The 20,116-nt window shown below is 41.4% G+C and overlaps 1 protein-coding gene across 4 annotated transcripts in view; it reads right to left on the bottom strand.

Moving 5' to 3' along the window:
* Positions 1–16,958, bottom strand: part of MAST4 (microtubule associated serine/threonine kinase family member 4) — a 513,739-nt gene extending 496,781 nt beyond the window's left edge. For 2 of the 4 annotated variants that reach the window (XM_039870096.1, XM_039870097.1), the window contains exon 1: positions 16,285–16,958. In XM_039870096.1, the coding sequence (XP_039726030.1) occupies positions 16,285–16,635 (351 nt within the window). In that variant the 5' untranslated portion in view covers positions 16,636–16,958. The remainder of the gene's footprint in view (positions 1–16,284) is intronic. The other 2 variants (XM_039870098.1, XM_039870100.1) reach the window with 1 other exon arrangement.
* Between the last annotated feature and the right edge of the window lie 3,158 nt (positions 16,959–20,116).

Here is a 20,116-nt window from a genome sequence, read left to right as displayed (position 1 = left end):
TCCAATAAGGTTATTTCAAAGCTTAATCTAAACTTGGGATCGCATTGCTTCCTCAGGAGTCGAAGAATTCTGGAGACCCCAAATACATTTCAATAAGGGCGAATGAACCCCTTAACTTACCAGAAGACTCAAGTCTTACAGAATAGCTTCTATTCTATCATTTCATGCATTGACCAGCTGTCTGAAAGCTCTATATGAAAGAGTGAATATTTCGTTTTCTGAGTTAAGATTAATAGCATAGTTGCAACTGTAAATTTCAAAAGTCCAAAGTACGCACTGTGGTTATAATGAAAATAACTGGGACAGAGAATCTTTGAAGAAGTACAAGAACTGGTCAGACACTCACACAGGGCCACACAGACTGCTTTCTTAGTTATTTTTCTTGAGGGAGGAGTGAAGGATTAAGATGTGCTGGGCCAGAGAAGAGAGATTAGGGCTAAAAGTAAGTTCATTTGGGAGTTTAATGTTAATTATAAAAGCAGGACTGCCCTAGCCATTCCACCTTGGCTTGGACATGTGTGAGTAACCCATCTCCTCTAAGTTTTCCCCGCCGGTGCTATAAACTCATTTCCTCCAGTCCTCCATGCTGCCTTGCTTTGTAATTTTGTGTGGCTTTTGGAAGTGGCTCCCACATCAGACCTCATGTCACACAGGGACCCTACATCACACAGGGACCCCACACTGGTAGACTGTGACTGGCAATCGCTAAGTCTTTGGTGAAGGAATTTTCCCCCATGCTTGTAGAATCATGAAGGAGATAGATGAAGTCCAAAGAATTTTTAGAGAGTAAGTTTTATCTTCCGTTGGCTCACTTCTCTCCACACCTGCAAACACTGGGAATTAGCTACTAGGAGAAACTACATTATAAAATCACAGGATCTGCCTTATAAAACCAGTTACTGTAATTTGCGGATGCTAAGGATTTAAAGCAAGTCCCCACAGCTAAGAAGTCTCTGAAAGCCCCCAGCCCAGCTCAGGCTCCACCACGGGCACAGGGCACAAGCCCTTAGCTATATCAGGGGCTCTACCCTGACAAAGGCTACCATTCCTGCCAAAGACCCAGAGTTGAGAGCTTCCCCTTAAAGAAGTTAAGTGTACTTTGAGGAGGAAGGGGATTAAAAAGATTAAAGGAGTGTTTGACATTTTAGCTGGGCCAAACACATCATTGCTCTAAATATGGCAAATTTCAAGTACTGAGTAATCAAAAGATATCCCAGTGCAAGAAAAGAAAGTGCTAGCCTCAAGACATACGAACAAAAACGGGTTACCTGGTAAATTCTTACCAAACTGTACTTTCTCCCTAAACTTCACCCTCACAAACAAAAACAAAAGTTTTCTTAAGACAGTGGCTAAAGAAGTATTAGTTGTAAAAATTGCTTAATCATCTAAGGAAATATAAATCTTTAAAAAATACTCTTGATTAGAAAGTTACAAAGCCATAAATAAGATATATTCGAGAAAATACTACATCCTGGTAGTATATTTTGTACCAATAATTTTAAACCACACTGGCACAAAGACTCAACCATAAGCATATAGAAAAACCAATTTGCTAATTACTATTCCTTCTAAATATTTTTACTTTTAAAGAAAAAATAGATGACTTGCCTAAGACTGCAACTGCGTCTAGGGAATCTATCTGAGAGGGCAAATCGTTTAGTCTGGCACCACCTCATCTCCTTTCTAGTGCTTACATCTTCAAGGCACCAGGAAAACTGGCTTCCAGTTAAATCCCATCAGGTTGATGGTTCTGAACTTGGTTCTTTCCCCATACCCACCTTCAGTTTGAATCCTATTTTCACTTGTTGACAGTGTACTGTGCACATTCAGGTCAACTCACTGTGTGTGTGCCCTGTCTACTAACCTGATTGTATGTTGCTTTAGGCACTGACCAGATTTTTTATTTCCTTTGCATCTCCCTTCCCTCCCAGCCTCCAACTCCTACAGAGCTTTGCAAGCAGGAAGGTTCAATAAACACTTCTTGACTTAAAAACAACTGTGCACATTCACACCAACTCTGCCCCACAGCAAGAAGTGTTAGTAGCAGCCTGGGTACCAGAGAGGAGTCCTACCCCTCATCTCCAACAAAGACATCTTCGCCAGCACCTATTATGGAAACAGTATGCTAAGACGACATCCTTACTTCCCAGGACCCTATGTCCACCCATCTACTATTCTAATATGTCTTCCCCTTCTGCCCTTCAAATGTGCAGGCCAAAAGACAAGAGAGGCACCACAAAAAAGAAAACCAAGAAGTTGACTTTGCTTGGCTCACTCACCACCCCTGTACTGTAATACTAGATATATATAACTCCAGCCTGCAAGTATAGGTTAAAATAAGCCCTGTGCACAAAATCCCACTGTAATAAAGCCCTAATTTTCTATAATATCTTAAGTAAGCAGCTGTTTTAACCACAAGGTGAAAGCTGCTCTCCTCAAAAGTCAAATTAGTCTGACTGCCCAAGACCTTAAAGTAATGCTTTAAAAGTCATCAATCTATATTATAAGTTTAGAAACAAAATTTTCGACACCCATGAAACTTAACTTTAAAAAAACTACATCTTGCTGGCAATTTTGTTATATAATCTGCCACTTTTCATCCAAGCCCACAGAGAAAGCAGCAGCAGTAATTAAATTTACATCCTTAGATGTCCTTAAGTGTCAAAATAAATTTCTAAAAACTGCAGGTAACAGTATCTGAACAATTCAAGAAAGTGCCCATCTGATTACAGGTTTTTCAGGAGTACAAAGTGAGCACCCCTGATGTTTCTCAGCAGGGCTTATACCTATCATTATGAATTCCCTTGATAAACCTGTATTTATCATTTAAAAAAATCTGTGTTTCACTTTCCTTTTAATTACCACAGACAATCTCTAAAGGGACACTGAGACTCCTCTGATGGAAACATCCTCATTGCTAGAACTGCTATAAACAATTTTGATGAGGCCTCTGCCATTTCTTTAAAAGAACAAATTGCACAAATTCCGCACTCAGCCTTAACCATCTCATGAGAGGAGGAGAGAGAGAGACAGGGAAGAGAGAAGAGAGAAAACAAAAAGCTCACAGTACAGTGATTAAAAACATCCTCCAATTGGAGTAATGTAGCCACCCTTCCAAACTGTGGATTTGAGTTCAGAAAAGATAGAGCCCCAAAAACACACATGGAAGCGTAGGTTCCCAATGGAACCAGGACACATGGCAATTATTTAGAGCCTCATCTATAGGAACTACCAAACTACCAGTCTTATCATCTGGGTTAAACTAAAAGAAAATGCATGGGTAAATTTAATGTCTGCTGGTGAAGGAGAGACAAGACCATACAAATTAGAACATCATTTGTTCAAAAATAAATGTTATTATACAAAAAAATGTTTTGAACCAATGGACCCTAGTTTTCATTATTTCTATTAATAGTACTTGGTTAATTTAAAAGGCATTCTGATGGATTTTCTGAGGTAACTACCTTCTACCTTTTTTCTAAATTGAGGTATAATTGTCATATAACTTTAGTTTCAGGTATATAGCATGAGTCAATATTTGTATATATTATGAAATAATCACCACAATAAGTCTAGTTAGCATCCATCACCATACTTACAAAATTTTCTTTCTTGTGATGAGAACTTTTAAAAATCTACTCTTAGCAATTTTCGAATATGCAATCCAGTATAACCATAGCCTCCATGCTGTACATCATATCCCCAGGGCTTAGAACTGAACTAAAAAGTGGCAGAAGATACTGCTTTGTGTTAAAATAACTTGCCACCATATGTGAAGGAGTCTTGGGCATTCATGAAGGTGTCCTAAAGACAAAGAAGGGTCACTGACACATCTCCAGGAGGATACCCAGAGCCACCATGGGTTGAAGGCTGAATATATGAGTTCCTTCTCCTCCAATTCACCTGTTTCCTAACTCAGAACACCTGGGAGGCCAGAGCCCTGCTCATCCAAGTGTGCAAATGTTGAGAAGTAAGCCAATGATTACTCAGGCCACAGTCAGCCATCTCCAAAAGCTGCTATATTGCCCCCAACACTATAGAGCAGACTTGCCTTCAGTACCCTGAAAAGAACCTCGACATAAAAAGAAAGCTAGAGGCAGCACGTCCCAGCTGGCAGGAGCAGCTGAGAGAGTCAGAAGGCCCAGGCTCTGGTCCTCACTCCGCCCAAGGGAAACACTCAACCTCTCTGGGGAAAGGAGAACACAGTGCAAAGCAGCCTTTGACTTCTACTCTCCAAAATGCTACTCTCTCCATCATTTCTAGTGTGATCATCCCATATCTAGGACTTTATCATCCCATTCTGGCAGTTAATTAGGTTTCATAGGTTGAACTGGAAGCTGAGTCACTATATAAAACTTTCTTTATGAGACTTCAAACTCCAAGTTCCAAACAACTGACTTTTAAGCAAAATTACAAAACAATCCTGATAGCTCAGGCTAACAGCTTAGGCTTGAGTTACCAGCCTCTGGTAATCAATCAATCAATCAATTGACTGGTAAAACGCAACTTCTGATAGGTTCTGATTTTTTTTATTTTTATTTTTCAGTTACAGCTGACATACAATATTATATTAGTTTTAGGCATACAACATAGTGATTAGACATTTATATACCTTACAAAGTGATCACTCTTATAAGTCTATTACCCATCTGACACCATACATATAGTCACTACAATATTATTGACTATATTCCCTATGCCGTACTTTACATGCCCGTGGCTGCTTTTATAACTGGAAATTTGTACATCTTAATCCATTCCCCCTTTTCACCCACCCTCCTAACCCCCATCCCATCTGGCAACCATCAACATGTTCTCTGTATGACAGAGTCTGATTTAACCTAGCAAACAAACTTCAATCCACTTCCAGGGCTGAGCAGCCAGGATCCAGAACAGTACAGGAGGGCCCTGCTGCCTGGAGAAGCAGAGACCATACAAATCTTTTAAATGAAAGAATAACTTTTAAACATCAGAAGCTGTTGGACTAGCACATGGGAATGACAGACCTGCGATGTGACGTGTGGCCCAAAGAGAGTAATTCCAGGCAGCAAGCGACTCTTAAACCCAAGTCTTTATTGTTTGGAGCTTATGGTGAGAAATCATATCCTGCCACTCACTGACCTAAGGATTTGCAGGTGGTTCTATGGGGAAAAGATACAATTCTGAAGTCAGAGTCTCCAGGAGCTACCACCAAAAAAAAAAACCAGCTTTTATAATTGCACCTAGAACAATAATTTCTAGTGCACACAATAGTATGCTACAGCATTAAGAGAAATGCAAAACTGATCTTGTTATCCAGAGTTAAATTCCCTTGAAGGAACTGGGAGGTACCTTCAACATTTATTCTGATGACTGACAGAATAATTTTAAAAGATGAATAAAAGTAAAACATAACTATATTTCTTCTGTATGTTTAAGTCAACATAATTTGAAAGAATCCATAAGTGTCCTTGTGAGAATTCTTTTCAAGACGGTTTCTATTCACAAATCAGAAAACAACTATCAAGTTTGTCCAAAGGAAAATGTGACTGAACAATTATGTAACAAATTATATACCAATGACAACTTTAAATTTTTAAATTAATGTTCCCATAGTAAAGGGAAATGAACTAGACCTAGACCTGAGAAGGACCTCTTATTCCATCACCAGTGAAGATCATGAAGGTTAATAATTTGCCTAGCAAGAAGCCAAGGCATAGTTCAGATCTCCCAATTCCTGTGCCAACTCTCACCCACTACAGATCAAATTGCCAGAATCCCTGCAACCCATTTCCACTGACAGCAGCTTTATTTGGAGCACTGATGAGTACTGCCCAGTGTCACTGTTAATATTTTAAGGCTAGTTGTCAATACATCGTCAGAATTAATTCCTTTAAACATGTAGCTAAAAATGGCTTACTGCTATAAGTGTTATTGTAATGGATACCCAAAAATTATCTAAATTAAAAAAAAACAGTTTCCCGAAGCCAACAGGAAAATAAGTATTGATTTATAGTCAAAACCCTTCATTTGTAGAAATCTACTCAGCCATTAACTGATGACCTAAAACCCAGGTCTTCAAATCTTAACCCTGACCTCGACAAAAGTTCTGTAGGCAGACGCTTAATCCAAACTCTTAAAAGCCAAATGCTAAGTGGTGTTTCATTCATTCGATTGTTATTTTTTGTGTGCCACATTATATATACAGGCTTTGTGCTAGGCTCTGGGATACAGAGATGACCAAGAGACTAGGACCTTAAGAAATGCAGTGTTTCTCAACTGTCTTCTCAAACCCTCCTCTCTCAGTCTCTTCCCACTATTCTCCTCATCCTCACTTGTATAACGTTGAGAGGGTCCCTTAGCTAGAGCGTAGTAATTAAGTGAATAAATAGCAGGTAAAACACTCAGAATGGTGTGTTGACACACATTGTGCCTCAATGTCTATTTTGTGCAATGTATTATTATCCACTATATGTCATCAGCTCTCCCTATTGCAGAGATTTGAGTTGATATGACATTGTTCCCACCGTGAGGAGTTCACAATCTAAGGGCTGGAGGGAAGAGAGGGACAGGGGGAGAGAGAGAGAGAGATTAACAATTAATTCGACTACAAAAAGAAATGTGTACAAAATAGGAATGAGAAAACAGTTGAAATAATATCAGAAAAGGCTGTGCAAACTGTTAAGCACTATATGAATATTAACAATATATACACGATCTGACGTACTCCAGGAACAAAAGTAGTGCAGCACAACTCTCAGATAAACAGACCTCATCTCGCCATCTTCAACTTCAACTTGCCAACTTCAACAGCACATGCAATTTTACACTTACTTTCTACCTCTTCTTATACACTTTTATGTCTTCAATAGTCTTCAAAGATGATTGATGCACAAAAAGAGAACCCTAAAGCACTAAAGATGTCCAATCATTAAAAAAAAAATCTAGCTTGCTCAGCACAGAATAACAAAGCAGGAAAACTGTGCCATGACATTATAAGGGAAAAAGGTAAGCAACAAAGTGAGAACAAAGAGAACTTTCAAATTAATTTCTAGTGAATCATAAAATTCAGTAACCACAAAAGGCCTTTCCCCCAAACGTTCTGTATAATAACGGTTTAACTACAATCTTCCTACTAAAGTGGTTTCTCATGCTCTTTTAAAAATTCCAATGACCCAGCTATAGATGAGAAGGGGAGGAAAGAAACAAGAATGAATTAGAACGGGGAATGACAGGTACCCTAATACACAGAAAGTGATGACTCAGAAATAATTTTAAAGTAATTTAAAACAGTATGATATTAGCAGGTCACGAAAGTGTCATGTTGCTACTATGCTGGCATAACTTCTCAACTGGTCTTATTCCATAATTTTAAAACCGTTGCCCTCAGCTTTCTCCAAGTAGAAATGTTTTAATTTCAAAAGCAGAACTCTTGAAAAGAAAAGCGATACTGACATTTTAATAAAGAAAACCAAGCAAGTTCAAAGTTGTAATTTCCATTTTACCTCTTGTCCTCCTAATAGAGAATTTGCACCATAGCTAGGACCCACCTATCACCAATAACTTTAGGATTAAAGTTATTCCTAAAAGGTCTTAGAGGCACTTTTTGAACCACAGTCCTCTTCCTAGCCAACAATGAACAGGGGTAGCTTATTAGGGTAACTTAATCAATGCCCATAGAACAAAAAACCCAAGGAATTCCAATATAAACTGGTATATTTAAGGAAATTTACAAAGTTAATGTTGCAAACAATAGATAAATAATTTAAAGTAGCAAAATGTAGGGCAAAGAGACAAGAGTCTTTCTTACTTGACAAGTAGTGATCATCTCACTCTCCTGCGCTGTCACGCTCACACGCACTCAATCTTTAAACTAAAGCCGCACCGACTTTACATAGTGCTGCTACTTACTAGTCTGATACGAGCCACAAGAACCGAGAAAGTCAGTGTTTTCTTGGGTCTTTCTAATATGCACTCTACTCCTTTGAGACGAGTCTGAAATTCTCCTCCTTAGGTAAAACTTTTCAGTGGTCTTTTCTCTCCAAACAAGCACTTGGGGCTGCCGTTTTCCCTGGAGCAACTCTCCTCTCCTCTTCTTGGCCGCCTAAGCGAGCATCCTCTCGGAGCTGCCCTTTTTAAAAACAAAAAGCCTGGAGTGATGATGGCTGCAATTAAGCCTCGAGTGATTTCAATTAAGCACTCCAGCTAAAACAAAGGAGTGATAAAGCAAATTTTGTGAGTTTGTGTGTATAGGAGCTAAACAGATTCTTATAGAACTAATTCACTCATTAAGAACCTATTTGTAAAAATAATCGTTTAACCTTTATACACAAAATGGACTTCATCACAACTGCATTCTATTTCAATACCTTAATGTAGTTTAGCTAGCAGTGTTTGCCCTAAGAAGTAATTTAAAATTTGTAATTTCTGTGAATGTAAGTCTGAACAACAGTGTACAATGACATACAATTTTAACCACCAATTCTAACCCAATTTTACTTTATTTCCTACCACTGATGAGGCACTGGGGCCTTTCCTGCACTGCAGAAGGTGCAGGCATCTCCTCATAAAGAAATGCCTGAAAAAGACCAATGTTAACATCAGAAGCATAGGATATGATGGTATTAAAACAAATACAGAAAGGCAAAAAAAAATCATCGGCCCGGATGGAACTACATACCTAATTTCTCAGCTTATTAAATAGCAGCTGACTAAGTTCTAAGTAAAAGGCCAAAAGACTTGTGAGCTTGCCGTCCACCAAAAACATCGCAAAATTACAAGGAACATTAAAATTAAATTTTCATTTTCTGCATGATAGCCTATGAAATTTCTTAAGAAAAGAAATCCAATTTGTCAGCATTACCACCTCCCCTCCTTCCTACCTCTCCATCTCCCCCTCATCCCAATATCAGTACAAAGATTTAGGCCGAAAGGTTCAGCAAAAGTAAGTACGATAATCAAAATTATATCGACTGTGTCCAAGAGAGGAATTGATGGGTTAGCAGAGGAGTACAGGCCTAGAGTACAAATTTATAAGCTGTCTCACAGACACATGTGTCTAGTTATGAATTCAGATCATTAAATAAGCAGTGAAGCTTTCCATTAAGAGAAGTTGGAGGAGCCACCAGAAATTTCACACAAGTTCTATACACTGAAATGTGACTTTCATGCATGTGTACCGCTGACCACGGTCCTGAACGTGTCACATTTAGGGAAAGGTTTTCTCTCCTCACCCTGGAAGCATAGGTGGCCACTGTCCAACCTTCCCAGGAATTCTAAATCAGGAGAGAGAGCACTGAGAGAAAAGGGCAAAGAGAAGGAAAGAAATGAGTACACAGCAGCTGTGGGAGAAAGAAGTTTCTGCCAGATGATATTTTATGCTACATTTTACCCAAACAATAACATTACTAGATAAGAAACCGGACAAAACGTCAGAGACATAAAAGAGAACAAGAATCTTTGAACTAAATGATGCAAAGATGTGTAAATGTCAACCTGAACAGATGCATAGGGCAGAGCACCAGGCTGGTAGAAGGGAAACGGGCTGCTGTCACCAGCATTTAAGTTACATGAAAAGTGCTCCTGGGTTATTTGCATTTTTGCCTTAAAACTTGGTTTACACTGTTCCAAAGAGACAAAATAGAATTTTTGTTGGGCAATTTATATACATGAGTTCTTATATTTTTAAAAGTTCAATCGCATTTCTAACAGTGCTTCTCTGCAAAGTTAGGGTGGCCCCTGGGCCACTTGCCTCACCCGCCACCCCTAATGCTTCTATGAACTGAAGTTGGTGTCCAGAAAAATCACTTAATTTCCTTGTTACTTTCTTCTCAGCCCCCAAATCTTTACCTAGGAAACTTAAGTAAAACACATGGTCATCTCGTCAGCCTCACCACTTGGCTGACATGCTGCCTTCTGACTAATTCCCTGGGTGCAGCTGGTACTTAATATGTTCAGAGTCTTTTAGGATATTATTTAATAAATGATCACTAAGAGCAGGTTCCATGAGGAAAAGAGAGATAGCATCTTAACAGAAGGGTTAATGAGCCACACACCATAAAGCTTTGCCATTCGTACATCATAAGAAATGCTCTGTCCATGAAATTAAAAATGACAACTATGTTACTTATCTACCTACTCATGCAGGACTACCAGCAAAATATGATGGTAGCATAATCCATCAGGGAAGGGACCTCTCAGGTTCTGCTATTCCTGGCTATGGCACTGTTATTCTGCATAAACCAGCATTTCCATACTTAGTAATAATAGTGAATAACATCGGCTCTCATAACAACCCCCTATAATAAATATTAGCATGTCCGTTTTACAAATGAGGCAACAGTCGCAGTATTAATAACCGTTCAAAAGTCACATGGCTATAAGTGGCTAAATCAAGGTCATTATTCCATACCCTTAGGCACTATAGATCCTGATCCCAGAGCAGAGAAACACAGGCTGCTGGCTTTGAAGGGATGAAGGAGAGGACGCAAGCCCTTTCTAGGCAACACTATAGAATGTGAGAATGTGATTATAAGTGGTATGGGTTGTCTTCCATCTAAAAAGCACAATCATCTCTTCTAAGATATATATGTGCATACATACACACAAACGCACACCACTTAGTTTTCTCCAATGCCAGGCCACCTGCTTATAGACCCTTCTCATTGTGAGAAATTTTAGACCAAGATTCTTCTTATAGTTTGTCTTCTTTGGACCCTGCATCATTGTACTGCTGTATCCTTCCTCACAGAGACAAACTAAAAAACAACTGGACTCATACACAGTATCTGCTATGTCTAAGGGGACAGACAGCCTTTGCCACTGGCTCCAAAAGACTGGCAAAATATAAATATCTGACACTTCTTAGAATACCTCAGGCTGGAGGTGGAAAGGGTAAAAGCCTAAATTCTTTTATGCTGGCCTTTCCTTCTCCAGGAAAATCCATGCACGCAAGCTAGGCTCTGGTAACATGTACTGGCTCACAACCACCACATTCCTGTCAACAGAGACTCTCACACAGTTTCAGGCCGATTTCTCCTCATGTTCACCTCAGGTAAATGTTTCCTTGCAATTTACTATGGAAATGAGCATTTGCAAGGCCCTCTTTTCAACTCTATTCATGTTAATGAAGTTTTCCTTTGGGAAAATACTAGACTTAAGGCAATATTGCAATGAAAATTAGAATTAACGTTCACACTAAGATACTGTCTTGAATAGACCTAAATTCTTTTCCTATTTTATTTCATATGTGCTTACCTGGAGTGCCTGAAGTACCAGAAAGAGCCCCTATTCCATCTACACACCATTTATTAAATGCCATCTTCTCAGGTTATCAGTTCCAACCCTGGAACATTAAAACAGGCTATACCAGCAGTTCCCAACAGGTGGGCTTCACGCTGCCCAGCCTTCCCAAAATACAAATCTGATTGTGTCACTTCCTTGCTTCAAATCCTTTAGTGGCTCCCAATGCCATTACAATGAAGTCCAAGAGGCTCTATATGGCCCGGCTGCTGCTTCTCTCTCAAGCATCATCTGATGCCATGCTCTCCTCTCCCCCCTGCCAAACCCAGATTCCTCTCAGACCCACCATCCTGTCTTCTGCTTCAGGGCCTCCTACTACCCGCATCACTCTTACGTCTTCCTTTCTCCCCACTAACTCCTAGTCATCTTTTAGGTCTCAGCTCAAACATGAACTTCCTCTAAGGCAATTCCTATCTCCCAGACTAAATGAGTTACACAATGTGGTCACACATTCCCCTCACAGTCTGTTCCCCCACACACCATTTACCACCTTTGAAAACAATTAATTAACAATCATGTCTTTGGTGACTATCACCTCCACTATACTAGAAGTTTAGTGAGGTCAGAGCTATCTCAGTCTTGTCTACCTACATATAGACAAGTATCTACCATAGCAGATACTGTGTATGAGTCCAGTTGTTTTTTAGTTTGTCTCCTCGGTGCCCAGGAGCATGTTTCAAAGTCAGACTTGATGTCTATTGGCTGAGCGATTTTCTAACTTTGTGGCTCTCACTGAAGTAGCGAGACAAAAAGCAGACTAAATAGTATATATGCCAAGATTTATGTACTTTTTAAAAAATAATATGTAGCTACTGTGATTAATAAAATACAAATTCAATAAAAAGTTTTACTTAATTCATGGTTGCTCTTTGCTATATACCCTCTTAACCAATGAACACTAGAAATTCATCTACTGCATTACAGTCATGTGAGGGACCCCACACATACACATCCAAAATAATAGTAACGGCAGTCCTCAAACTCATACACCATTTAATAGAACAGTTAAATGACATCCCATAATTGTGCCTATTGTTAATAAGGGAAACTGATTGCAACTATGCCAATAAAATAAATCCTTTAGTGTAGCAGAGTATAAAGGAGTCACTTTATATTGAGTTGAAAATCCTTTTAACTACTAAGCTTTTTTTTTTTTTTTAATCTGTCATTCCAAGAATCTCTGAAAGTTTTAAGTTTGAATACACAGTGAAAAGCAGAGTTAAAACACAAGTCCCCTCAGGCATTCTGAGTGAATCCTCGGGGATTTGACTGTGTTCAAAATTTACCTGGAAAAAAATGATCATAACATGTTCACTATGATCCATGAGGTTTTTTTGATAAGAGATCTAAAAATTTAAGCATAATTCACAACAGACAAAACAAATGAATACACACACAGTCACCCTTCAATTAAACATACAACTATTTCGAAGATGCCATTTTTTTCCTCATTCATTCCACATATACTTACTGAGCCCCTACTAATAATATATTAGAGGCAATATGCTAAGCATTCAAAGACAAACATCCTGTCCTCAATGACACAGCAAATGGCACTGAGGACTTTGAGTCATCACAAAGTTCTTTGGAAAGGAACAGGTCAGATGCCTAAAATCAAAGCTCAGAAATGTTGTCAGAGGAATGGCCTCCAATCTAAATTGTTGTAACTGTCAGAAATGCAGCCCCTACCCCTCAATACACACAGACCCCAAATCCACCATCTTAGGAAAGCAGTGGTAAAGTCAGAGGCAGTTCATTTAAACAAAAAGTCAACCGCCACCTCTAATTATTGTGTTTGACATTAAGTACATAAAAACTACAATCATTGCCATGATATTAACTAAGCACAGGCATACCTCCTTTTATTGGGCTTCACTTTATTGCACTTCGCAGATGTTTCATTTTGCCCACATAGAAGGCAAGATCCACCACCAGCAACAAAATTACGACTCGCTTTATTGCAATAGTCACTTAATTGCAGTGGTCTGGAACTGAACCCACAAAATCTTCAAGGTCTGCCTATATTGTTTTTTTAAGCACCAAAAACTTAAAGGGTTGATTTGAGTCTATGATATTTTGAAAGTTTACACAAATATTGATAAAATACGAAATAGGTCAAACTCTGTTGACATTACTACATATATTTAAAACAGCTTTAACAAGGTTGTCAAAAAATCACCACTGCAATAATACACTAGAAACTTGAATTTTGCTGCTTTTTAAAAAGTCATGCGATAAGTTAATGTAGAAAAGAAACTTTGGGAAAAAATAACTCTCCCAAGCTAGACATAACAATTTTAAAATCTAAATGAACCTCTCTCCATTTTATAGGTTGCACTTAAGCCTTTTAATGCTTTATACTTAGTGATTTGCTATACAACACTAACAGCACCTTGCTATAATACAACCTGATACAAATAATAACTGTTTCCAACCTTCTACTAATAAAATGAGAACAAAGTGAATAGACAGCCTCAGGTTCTCTGAAAGTAGATCACAAATTAATTATGCATAAATAAAACAAGCCAGATGAAGCTTATATTTCCATGTCACAAAGTTTTTATCACATATGAACTTGAAAAATTAATATTTACTTAGCACTCAATTCTATATGGTAGATACTGTGCTAGGATTAAATTAGATGGTGTATATAAAATGCCTAACAACTCTATAGCTATTATTGCCCATTTAAGAGGTGAAAATACTGAGGCTTACATTAGTTGAATGGTCCACAATCCCACATCTAGTTAAGGAGACAGAGATAAGAACCAAACTAAGGTCTTTCTATAAACTGAGTATTTGTAATATAGCTTTCCTGACTGAACCCTCTGGAATAGTATCTATAACAGTATGTGTTTTCTGAGGACAGGATGGAGAGCTTTCATTAGATTCTCAAAAGGCCCACAACCCACCGCCTTCCCAAAAGGTTAAGAACCACTGCATCATATCACCACCAGTGTAAGAACCAGAAAATGTGCACAGAACTTCAACCCCTTTCTCCAGGACTATCACTTCTTTACTCCTGGGCCCCAGGAGAGGTGAGGGGAGGGAAAGAATCCTACAGTTTTTTCACTTTAAAATTCTCAGAGCAAATCAAGATTTCCACTTCTGGACAATTTCCAGCTTCCCTTACTACAGGTTAAGTTACACAGTAAATCGCAATGCTCTTATCAGTTTACATTTCAATTCTGAGATTTCACAAATACTGACCAACGCTATTTAGTCATGCCACTTTCCAAAATGTTTCAAGCAGCCAAACTTCTCCACATTACCTGTGAAATAAGCTATCATTATATTCACTTCAGAGAAAGTAAAACACTGTCACCCTGAGGCCAGGCAATAAATCAGCTACAGAATCCAGATCAAAAATGAGATGTTCCCGACTTCTCCTTCCTGGGATCTGTAAGACCATGTCAGGTACCACGGAGCACCTTCCCAGCTACATAGAAAACACAGTGAACTAACTCTACTATCCCCTCTACCAATGACAATACTAAATTAGAATCTAGCTGAAAATCAATAGGTTAAGGCATATCCCCAGGTACCCAGTGGCAAGTGTGCTCATCTCTGAAAGTTGAGGCAGATGTCATAGGGTGAACAAATGTGAAAATACATGCCTGGAATCTTCAAAAGGAGATGTGACATTTGAGGAACCCTGGTTCAGTCAAAGGTTTGGTCAGATAACTCCGTGATGGGCATGGCCCTCAGTTTAACTCCTGGCATCTTGTCCCTAGAATAAATCTGAACTCTGGATCCAAACTAAACTCCTGATTGGAACCTGGGAGTATACCTTGGTCAAATTATTGAACTGAACTTCAGATGAATGGAACAAGTCATCCGAGATCTCACAACTCAGGAGCAGAGGCAGTTCTAGAAAACAGGTCTCCAGACTGGCCTCCAAGAGGAATTGGAGAATGCATCATGTTACTGCCAGAGAATTCGCCAATGACCAGCTAGGGTTTGCTTAACCTCTGCCAGGCTGGGACTCAACCCCTCTCACTTTGTACCAGATACACAGTTTTTGTCTCCAGACTGGGGTCCCAAGGGACTACTGTCCCGGCAATGGCCTCAGCAAACATCTTCTGAACCCCATCAGAGAGAAAGAAAATAACACTCTGGCACTGAGGAATTAACTTCACAAGGAGGCTGTGTTAGGGTGATGTTTTATTTATGGCCCTGCCTGATGAAGATGACTTCCCAGAAGAAACGTCCAAAACAATCTTAAAAACATGAGGAACCTTATACTTCCTGAACTGTTCCCCAAAGAGAGAGAGAAAAAAAGAGAGAGAGGCCAGAGAAAGCAGGCGGAGGGCACCAAAGTCATATACTCGATGTGTCAGGATACGACCCACAAGTTTAGGAAGATGGTGGGCCCTATTGAGTTTGGCGACCAGCGCGCACCTAGGCACTCTGAAATAAGTCCGAATTGAAGCTGCAGCCACGCACTTCAGCGCCACCGGCCAATTGCTGGGAGTCGTACTCTCCACAAGGACCAACGTGGGGATGGCCCCGGGAAGCTGGCGCCACTGAAACCCCGCCGTGCAACTCCCACCCGTTTCCACCTCTCGACACACCATCTCTCCCTCTCACACCCATCCCCTCACCACACTGCCCCTTGACTCAAGCGCCTTAGTGAGAAGCAACGCCCACTTCGGAGAATGAGACCTCAGTAGTGAGGACAAGCCAGGCGTCCAGATCATATCCATTTACAGACCCACCGTAGCAAATACAAACAGTAAGGAGTTTGCTGCTTTGACATTTTCAAAGCACACTGTCAAGTAGCGCATGTAGACACACGCACGCACAGAGGTAACAGCCACGGGGAATGACCCACAGGGAGGCTCCTAAATGTCATTCCCCTTGCTCGGGAAAGAGTACTTGGGGACCCTCCCACTCTCCATGCCCCAGGGCTCCCGGCCCCCGCGCCCGTGTGCTAGGTGGAAAGCTGGGTTCGCCCCACAGCTGAGACCCGGACGGGCCGAGGTGGGGGAAGGCGGCGCCCACCTCCTCGTCCTGCTCCTCCTGGGACGCGCTGCTGCCCCGGGGTGCAGGCGGCGCGACTCCTCTGGGGGGTGGCGGCGGCGCACGGACTCCAAGCTCCAGCACCACGCGCGCAGGAGCCCACGCGGCGGGCGGCCGGGTGCCCAGGGCGCCGCCCGGCGGCGGCGGCGGCTGCAGGCGGGAGAAGCCGCGGGGCTCCCCTTCCTCCGACAGAGTTTCTGAGCCGGAGGAGGACTCAGCCGAGGAAGCGCCGGGCGAGGACGCGGCGGCCACCGCCAGGACGGGAGTCCGGACGCCGTGGCTGCTGCAGCTGCGGGGCACCGGCTCCGGCGCCTCCGAAACTTTCTCCCCCATTTCCCTCTCCGGCCCAAAGTGCGACCCGAGGGGTGATGGGCGCGCTACACGCACTCCGATCCTCCCCGGGAAGCCGCAGGCTGCTCGTCTCTAGCTGGCTCTCGCTGTCGCTCCCGGGCGGCGGGGAGCCCCGCCGGCGACTACATGACCGCGGCACAGTCGCCAGAGCCCGCCACTAAGTTAGCAGCTGCCAGGGCCCAGCGACACATGGGAGCTCCCGTGCGCGGGGACATGCCAGCTCGGATCCGCACTCCGCGCTCCACAACCCTCCGGCACTCCGCGGAGCCGCGGGGACTGCGGCTTCTCCAGCAAAACCTGCCTACGGGACCGAGCGGTGCAGGCGGAGGAGACGGGCAGCCCGGGGAGCCAATGGCAGCGCGGGCGCGCCGGTGGGCGGAGGCTGCGGCGCCCCCGGCCGCGCGGGCGTCAGGTAGGGGGGCGGGGCCTAGGCACTGGCTCCTGGGTCCCGCGGGAGTGTTGGGGTTCCGCGACCCAGGGCGAAGTGCGGGTGCCTGGGAGCATGGGAGTGGAGTCCAGAATCCAAGCCAAAGGTTCGTACACCGAACTTAACAGAAGAATGGCTGGCGTGAATTAGAACGTAGGGCCGAGAGGGTGGTAAGACCTTGGGCAAGAACTGGACTTTGTTTCGAACAAGCGGAATTGAGGAAACTGACCAGAAGAAGTATCAGGGCTTTCATAATAAAAAAAAAACACACACACACACGGTCACGCACACACACGCACCCTCCAACGTGCTGGAGGAGAAAGGAGAAACTTCGTGGTATAGTGAGTGGATCCAATCAGAGCTGATCTCCAATCCTGGACCCTCCGTTTAAGCTCCTTGGGCCTCAGTTTCCTTAACTGGAAATGGAGATGTGTAACTGCCTTGTCTAGCTATGGGCAGATTGAGAGCAAATATATATAAAGCTTCAGCAGACTGCCTGGCTTAGACACATGGAGAGTTTTCAAAAAACTATTTTCTTCGTTTCTGTTTATAAACTAAAAACTTAAGTCAAAGATTTACCTTCTGAAAGGAAGGAAAATAACTACATTTAATTAGGACCAAGAATATGCCCAGCACAGTACCAGTCCTAGACAGAGCTGAATGAGAAAGGGCTCTGTGGCCTCTCATCGCCTCTCTCCAGGACAGCTAAGCAGAGGATGAAGAGTTCCCATTTTCAATTCATTTTCTCTTAGCCCTGGATTGTAAACCAGCAACATGCAGGACTGGGTGCTTCATTTTCTTTACCTCTGAAAACTAGGAGAAAGAACTTTCACCAAAGGCACCTTAAGGCCCTTTCTCAGGATGGAGGAGGCAGCCTTCTGGATAATGGCATGGCTTGAATTTCTCAGAGGCAAGCACTCAGCTCAGCAGTGTGAAATAAATGATTCCTCACTTGCCTTCAGCTCCAATCCTATTCTGAGCTCTGGTACTGTTACCGAGGATATAAATTCAAACAGATTCAATTCCTCAGACGTTGACTGAGATTAACGCCAGGTGCTTACAGGGGATACAAAGATGAATAAGGCAGGTCCCCTGCCCTTGAAGAGCTTATGGTCAAGCAAGAGATTGATGCTGCATAATATAGCTCCATTATTAATTTTTAAAAGCTGCGGTAGTGCTACAGGAACAATGTGCCATGGGAGAAGAGGGGAGAGTTACAGAAAAACAGCAGGTCTTCAAGCTCAGGAGTCCTCAAGAATCTTAGATTTCTCTTTGTCAGAACAGTTTTCCCAAAGGTCCTTAAGAACTGAAGGACTCAAGTTGAAAGCCCCTTCAGCTAATGAGCCCTTTTATGCTATCACAGTATTTACAAGTGATACATCATACAAATGCTTCATCATATTGGACAGCAAGCTTTGTCCTAATCAGTTTTTTCCGCCGAGATGAAGGGGAAGGAAATGTGATGTGACCCCATTGCCATAGGCAGCCATACTGCAAAATGGACACCGGCTGTCAGGCTTGCATTGTGGCACTTCAGAATTATCTGCACAGTGTGAAGACCCGCTGAGGCAAAAGAACAATTCTAGTGACTTGGATAAGTTGTGAAAGCTAGGCTGAAGAGAAAGCACAGTGGGACAGTCTGAGTCCAACCCTGGGCTTCACAATTGCTTTTCTAGTCAGGAGTATTGGTCTTTATCTGAGCCCCTATGTGGTTGATTCACCACAGTCGAAGTGAAATAATGACTTAAGCAAGCCATTCACATGAAAGAGGAGGAGGGGTTGCTTTTCAGTACATTGGGAAAGAAGAAGCAATGACATGATCTGAATTACTAACAGAGAATGATAACAGCTATTATCACTTGAGCCCAAGGCATTGTCTATGGATGGTCTCATTTAAACCTGGCAATAACCTTATGAGACAGAGTCTATTAGCCCCACTTTATAGATTAAGAAATCGAGGATCTGCAAGGTCAAAAAAAACCTGCCAAAGGTCACACAGCAAGTGAGTGTGGTAGGACTGTGGTTCAAACTCAGCAGTCTCATGCTGAAGGACTCTTTCTGAAACATTCTAGTATAATGTCACTCAAAACAGACAACTTTTTCAAGCATATATATAAGTTACAAATTTTTCATAGGACAGGGACTTTGTTGTCTTAATTCAATATGTACAAGGATATAAAAAGGATACTTATGGAATAGATTTTTTTTTTCCCACAAGCATTTATAAGGTTCTTACTATGTGCCAGGCAAGGTTTTAAGCACTATATAAATGTTTGTTTATAATCCTTATATCAACCCTATGAGGTAGAAACTATTATTAGTTTCATTTTACATATGTGAAATGTGTGTAAACTATGGCACAGAGAAGTTAACTAATTTCCCCAAAGTCACACAGCTGGCAAGTAATAGAGCCAGGATTCAAACTTGAATAGTTTGTCCCCAGCATTCATGTTTTTAACCCCTACAGATCAAAGTCAGGTAAAACCAGTTATTTATTTCTTGAACTTTTTAAACCCTAACTCTAAATAAGCAAAGTATTTTACATTGCAACTCATGACACACATATGTACGTACGTACATACATACATACATACATACATACATACATACATACAAATACAATTCCATGAATGACTACTTACCCATCCTATAAGAATTACAGTCTAAAATTTTATTTTATGGGAAATAAAAATGCTAAGTGGATTTTATACTCCACACAGACACATATAGTTGTAAACAGTGTACTTGATCATCTCTACAGCTGACCCAGGAGGAAAATATGACTATGGGTCAGGCTCAGAGTTTCCAGACCAGAATTAGGCAAACTCAAAGCATGACTCTATAAATAGAAGATGATCAGAAGGTCAGGATCATTCCCGAAAGTATCCCAATTATATCTATGGACAAGTGCTGGAGTATGGCCAAACCCGTAGATTGAAATCAGTTTTATTTATCTAAACCTACAGTTCACCTTTCTTATTACTTGTAATTAAATTATAAGCATCTATCTTGGTGGCCAAGAAAGTGCCCCTCCAA

Source organism: Pteropus medius, unplaced genomic scaffold (assembly GCF_902729225.1).
Source record: "Pteropus medius unplaced genomic scaffold, Ma_sr-lr_union100, whole genome shotgun sequence".
Lineage (NCBI taxonomy): Eukaryota > Metazoa > Chordata > Mammalia > Chiroptera > Pteropodidae > Pteropus > Pteropus medius.
Note: the sequence above shows the minus strand (reverse complement) of the source record. Positions and strands in the feature narration are given on the sequence as shown.